We start from the raw sequence: 5,045 nt of genomic DNA, 5'->3' as shown, positions 1-5,045 counted from the left end.
AGAAAATCGACCACAGAATTCATCACTAAATTTACAGACGGCATACAGGGAGCAATATGGCGTAGTCGTTGATGCTCCTAAAACTCTACTGCAATAACAATATTGTCTTAATGCAGCAAAATGAAAGGTCTTGCACTTGAGAAATAGCAAGCCCAAAATACGTTGGCTTGAATTCAAAACGGTAGAGAAATGAAGGAAGGGATCTGGGAGTTATGATACTTGCATATGTAAAATTTTCTGAGTGTGTAAAATAGGCGGCCAGGAAAGCTCACGGTGTTCTATCGATAACTTATCGAACAATATCCTGTACAGATAGAGAAGTCATGATTCCACTGTACAAAACAAATGTAAAACCATATTTTGAATACTATGTCCAAGTATAGAGACCTCATCTAAAAAAAAAAACACAATGAGCCTCTTGAAAGGGTCCAAGAAGGCCAATTCGCATGGTGAGATCGGCAAAAGACAACTGTACGAATAAAGACTTCGTTTATGTGTGATAGAGAGTTTTGGAACCAGGCACCTCAGAGGGGACTTGATTGAGGTTTATAAGACTCTGAGAGGGGTTAGTAAAATGAATGAAGGTAGAATTTTCACTGTTATGGAGAATTCCAGAACTAGTGGCATGAATTCAAATTGCAGGGGAAGAGGTTTAGGCTATATTGCTGGAAGTTCTTTACTAGCCAGCGATTTGTTGATTGATGGAACATATTGCCTCCGTGGGTAGTTGAGGTTAACAGTTTGAAAAAATTCAGCGCGGTCAACTGGGTAGTTACCTACATGAGGATGGAATCGCATAATTTGTATTTTCTGATATACTCATTTTTTTCCCTTTTTTTTTTTTTTTTTTTTTGCTACTGCAGCAAAACCTTGGCTTCCGTGCACTGAATGGCCACAACTAACTTTCAGCAGCTACATGAAGCCTTGGAATCTCAGAGAAACTGCATATATATACTGATGGCTCCGAAACAGACGCAGCAGTTTTATCACCTTCGGAGTAGTTTTATTTTTCCTCCCGAATGCAGTATCTACATCACCTCACAATTTTATGCAATGAACCTAGCGCTAGATAACATAAACAATCATAATTTCAAGCAAGCTCTGATATATGCAGACTCCTTAAGTACTGTTGTTGCAATTCAATATTCTTTTCTTCCACTCTCATCCCATTTTCAAACACATCCAATCCTCAAACACCTCCAAACACATCCATTCTGATTATGTCACTATCAAACATTCAAGGAGATGGTCACCTTCTGCTGGATCCCGGGTCGTGTTAGCATCACTTGATTGAGGTTTATAAGACTCTGAGAGGGGTTAGTAAAATGAATGAAGGCAGAATTTTCATTGTTATAGAGAATTCCAGAACTAGGGGTATGAAGTCATATGCAGGATCATGCATATGAATGTACGGATCATGATGCTAAACATCTCGACAGTGGACCTTCCTGTCACCCGAAATTTCCGAAATTAGGAATCGCTGATCTCAACTGTGGAAAAAATCAAATCTATAATAAATTCCTGCAGATAAAAAAAAAGAACCGCAACTGTGGCCTTCTAGATTTAGGGGAAGTAGGCGAGAATTTATTCTGGCAAAACTCCGCATCGGTCATTTCCGTCCAACTCATCTGTAATTGCTTATGGGAGAAACCCTCCTCAGTATTCTTTCTGCCAATCCCAGCTAACAATCACACATATCCTCATTAACTGTCCTCAACAATCAAGTATTTGGAAATCCAACTTTCGCTCTCTGTAAAACTTGCAGGAAACTTAACTTTATCATACATTCTTGGCAATGATGTTAACTTTGAAGAACCCTATTTGAAATGTATAAATTTATATGATCGTTTCTGAGCATCATAATAATGGAAGATTTAGTCATATGTAAATCATGGATAGGGACAATATGACCTAGGAGGCCTAGTGCCAAAAATCCTCATATACAACAACAACAACAACAACAGATATAATCTAATGCTGTATTTCCATCAATATGATGTGTGCTATATTCTATAGCCTGATAGTTCCTTGTGCTGTTGGAGTGTAGACTAGGACAGTGACTAGCGTTTACAGTATTTGAATGATATGCAGAAGATTATCTTGGAAGATCACAGTTCCAGTCAGTAATTTTGGAAGATTGCTAATTGGAACTTGAGCACGATGTCGTGCGATTCGCTTTACCATCATCTTATCGATAAAGGTACTGGATTGCATGGATTAATGTACCACTTATTTTATTTGAGTCGGAAATGATGGATTAAATGGACCATCATGCTGGCAGTTCAGTGAAACTGGAGAGATGTGGAGAAGCGACCAAGTTGACTTGATTGCCAGTATTCCTAGATTTGAATCTTTGAATTAGTCAATGGATAAGGATGCTGAGTGTAGGTGGCGTTTGCTGTGTGCCGGTGTCTTTTGCATGCTCCCGAATTTTTGTGTTTTCTGGATAATTAAAGCTGCAAGTATAATATTTTCTCGTCTCCAGACCATCATAAAGTGGTGTTCTACCTGCCTATGCTCGTGACTTCGATGGATTCATCTGCATAGATAAGTATTTTGTATTTTTAATTTTGATATGAACATCATGGCGGACACAAGCGTATTTGTTCGGAGTTAAAGACGTTTGCTGCCATTGGTCACTAATTGAATAAACTCACGCCTTCTGGAAGTGCTGGACTGAGCGCTGTTTTCTCGGAACCCATTGCCATCGGCTACGGGAGAGCGTAGTTCCCCTGATCTTTATTGTCTCACGGGACTCTGAATAATTACAGTTTGTGTGTAAACAGTTGAGTCACTACCAAACCTTACATTTAACAGTTTTCTTTCTTTTTTTTTTTAACTGCTGTTTTTAAAGAATAACATGATTAGTATTTATTATTATTAATATCATTTTATTTCCACATCAGTGGGCACCCCTGGAACAGCCTGGTTCGGCTAGTTCATGCAAATTCCAGTTGAATACATTCATTGGAATTGAAAGAGATCAAAACAGATTGCAAATACATAACAAGGTAAAAATCAATACATAAAATAATAAACAATAAAATAAATAAATAACAAACAATTAAAAACACAGTGGTGAATTCAGAAAAGCCTTTGCAGGGAATTCTTTTCACATTAGCGCTTATTGTTCGTGTTTATAGAGTTCTTTCACTATGTCCTGTCTATAGCGCTTCGAGCTGCTATAGACAGGACAAATACGTTCGGAATGTATAATTCCCAGGGAGTTATACATTCCGAACGTATTTGCCGAGAACACTGACCGGCAAATACGATGCTGTCCTCCATCAACTCCTCATCAACGGGCAAATATTTATTAAATATGATCACAGATTGGAGATGACCACCACGACCTCTGTCGGTTTTTTGTGAGGTCCGAGGGTTTGCCCAGATATCACGCGAATCCATTTGGCCCCCATAGAAGTGTATAGATTCTCTTTGACTATGGTTTCCCAGGGTTTCATGCCCAGGTTTGTATAGAGCACACTCCTAGAGATGATGAAAGGGTAGCCCATCTCCCTGTTTAGCCATCTCAGGAGCCAATATTCAACCCCCAGAAATCTCTTCAGTTGAGTAGAAGGAGCTCCTGACCAGAGTACCGAAGCTTAGAGCGGTACGGGTATTAAATTTCTTCGGACGTATTACAGGAGGAACTCTCGAGGCCTAAGGCCGACTAACTCTTGCCGGATTGCCCAGTAGGCCGCAAGCGTTTTTAGCCTGGCCATCTTGAGGTGGTCTTTGAAAGTAAGCCCATCATCCCACTTCAACCCCAAATCCGTATGAGAGTGAACCTTTTTAATGGCGGTCCCATTTATTGTGAGCGTAATTTCATTACAAGTCCTCCATTTTGTGAAAGTCATCTGAGCTGCTTTTTGAGGATTCAGTTTAAGTCCCAGACGTCCTAGATAATCCTGGAGCTTGGACAATACTATCTGATTTTCATAGGCGACTGCCTCAGCTTTTGCTGGATCATCAGATGTGACCAGCATCTTAAGATCATCAGCGTATGAAATGAAGTTTGGGTGCTTCGCAAGGAAGGGCTCTAGTGCTGCGGCAAAAACCGTGATGAGAGAACTCCCCCTTGTGGGATGCCGACAGAGGTCGTGGTGATCATCTCCAATCTGTGATCATATTTAATAAATATTTGCCTGTTGATGAGGAGTTGATGGAGGATAGCAAGAAGATTACCTTCGATTCTGAAATAATGCTTCAGAATTTTAACTAGCTCTGTTGTGCTGAGTGTGTTGAAAGCTGCTTGTATGTCTAGGAATAAGATTTCAAGTTGTTTCTTTGAGTTAAGGGTTTTTTGGATATTGCCCAGCTGGTCATTAATAGATTTGAAAGCGTAGACCTCCTAGGAATAACAGTGTGAAGATGCTGTGGACGCCCATTGAAGCAGTGATCGACTAAGGTGGACTGTATCGTTTTTTCAAACACTTTTAGCAATCCACAGGAAATAGATATTGCTTTGTAGTCTTTGGGATCTTTTGGTTTATTATTTTTTGGTACTGGTAAAGCATGGCATACATTCCATGTTGTCGGTGTGGTACCAGTCTCGAGGATGTGGTTGAAGAAGTGATGCAACAGGTCAATCACATAGAAATTGCATATTTTGAGAATAAAGAGGGGAAATCCGTCGGGACCAACAGTAGATTTATTGGAAAGGCTGTTTATTTCTGCTTTCATAATCATTTCCTTTGATACCTTAACATGCGCAAGCTCGATCCTTGCCTTATCTGTGATGGCCGCTACAGAGAGAGGCGGATGTTTTTCCTGGTCAGCGTGGAAGGTTGCCTGTGTCCACAGTTTTATCGTTTCTTCATCCATTTCCACCTGACGACCACGTGTGGAAAGGATAATATTTCTAATTGAGAATTATGAGATCTAACATGGAAGGGAAGACTAATTCATTAAGAAAACCTGTAACTGACTCAAATGGTAGAGTTAGCAGTTCTCCAAAGCGCGATGGGGAAAAATTATCACAGTTAACTCAAGAAAACCCTAATAGTGAAGGTTCCATTTCAACTCAAGAAGTTGGAACTTCT

General features: G+C 39.9%; 1 protein-coding gene across 1 annotated transcript; it reads right to left on the bottom strand.

The window, feature by feature from the left end:
- Positions 1–4,263: 4,263 nt before the first annotated feature.
- Positions 4,264–4,827, bottom strand: LOC150090327 (uncharacterized). Its single transcript, XM_090390270.1, has one exon. It carries the CDS (start codon positions 4,825–4,827, stop codon positions 4,264–4,266), a length of 564 nt encoding a protein of 187 aa, XP_090246396.1.
- Positions 4,828–5,045: the final 218 nt, after the last annotated feature.

The sequence above is a fragment of the Mastigoproctus giganteus genome, chromosome 2 (genome assembly GCF_048544385.1).
Source record: "Mastigoproctus giganteus isolate SK-2022 chromosome 2, ASM4854438v1, whole genome shotgun sequence".
In the NCBI taxonomy this organism is placed as follows: domain Eukaryota; kingdom Metazoa; phylum Arthropoda; class Arachnida; order Uropygi; family Thelyphonidae; genus Mastigoproctus; species Mastigoproctus giganteus.
Note: the sequence above shows the minus strand (reverse complement) of the source record. Positions and strands in the feature narration are given on the sequence as shown.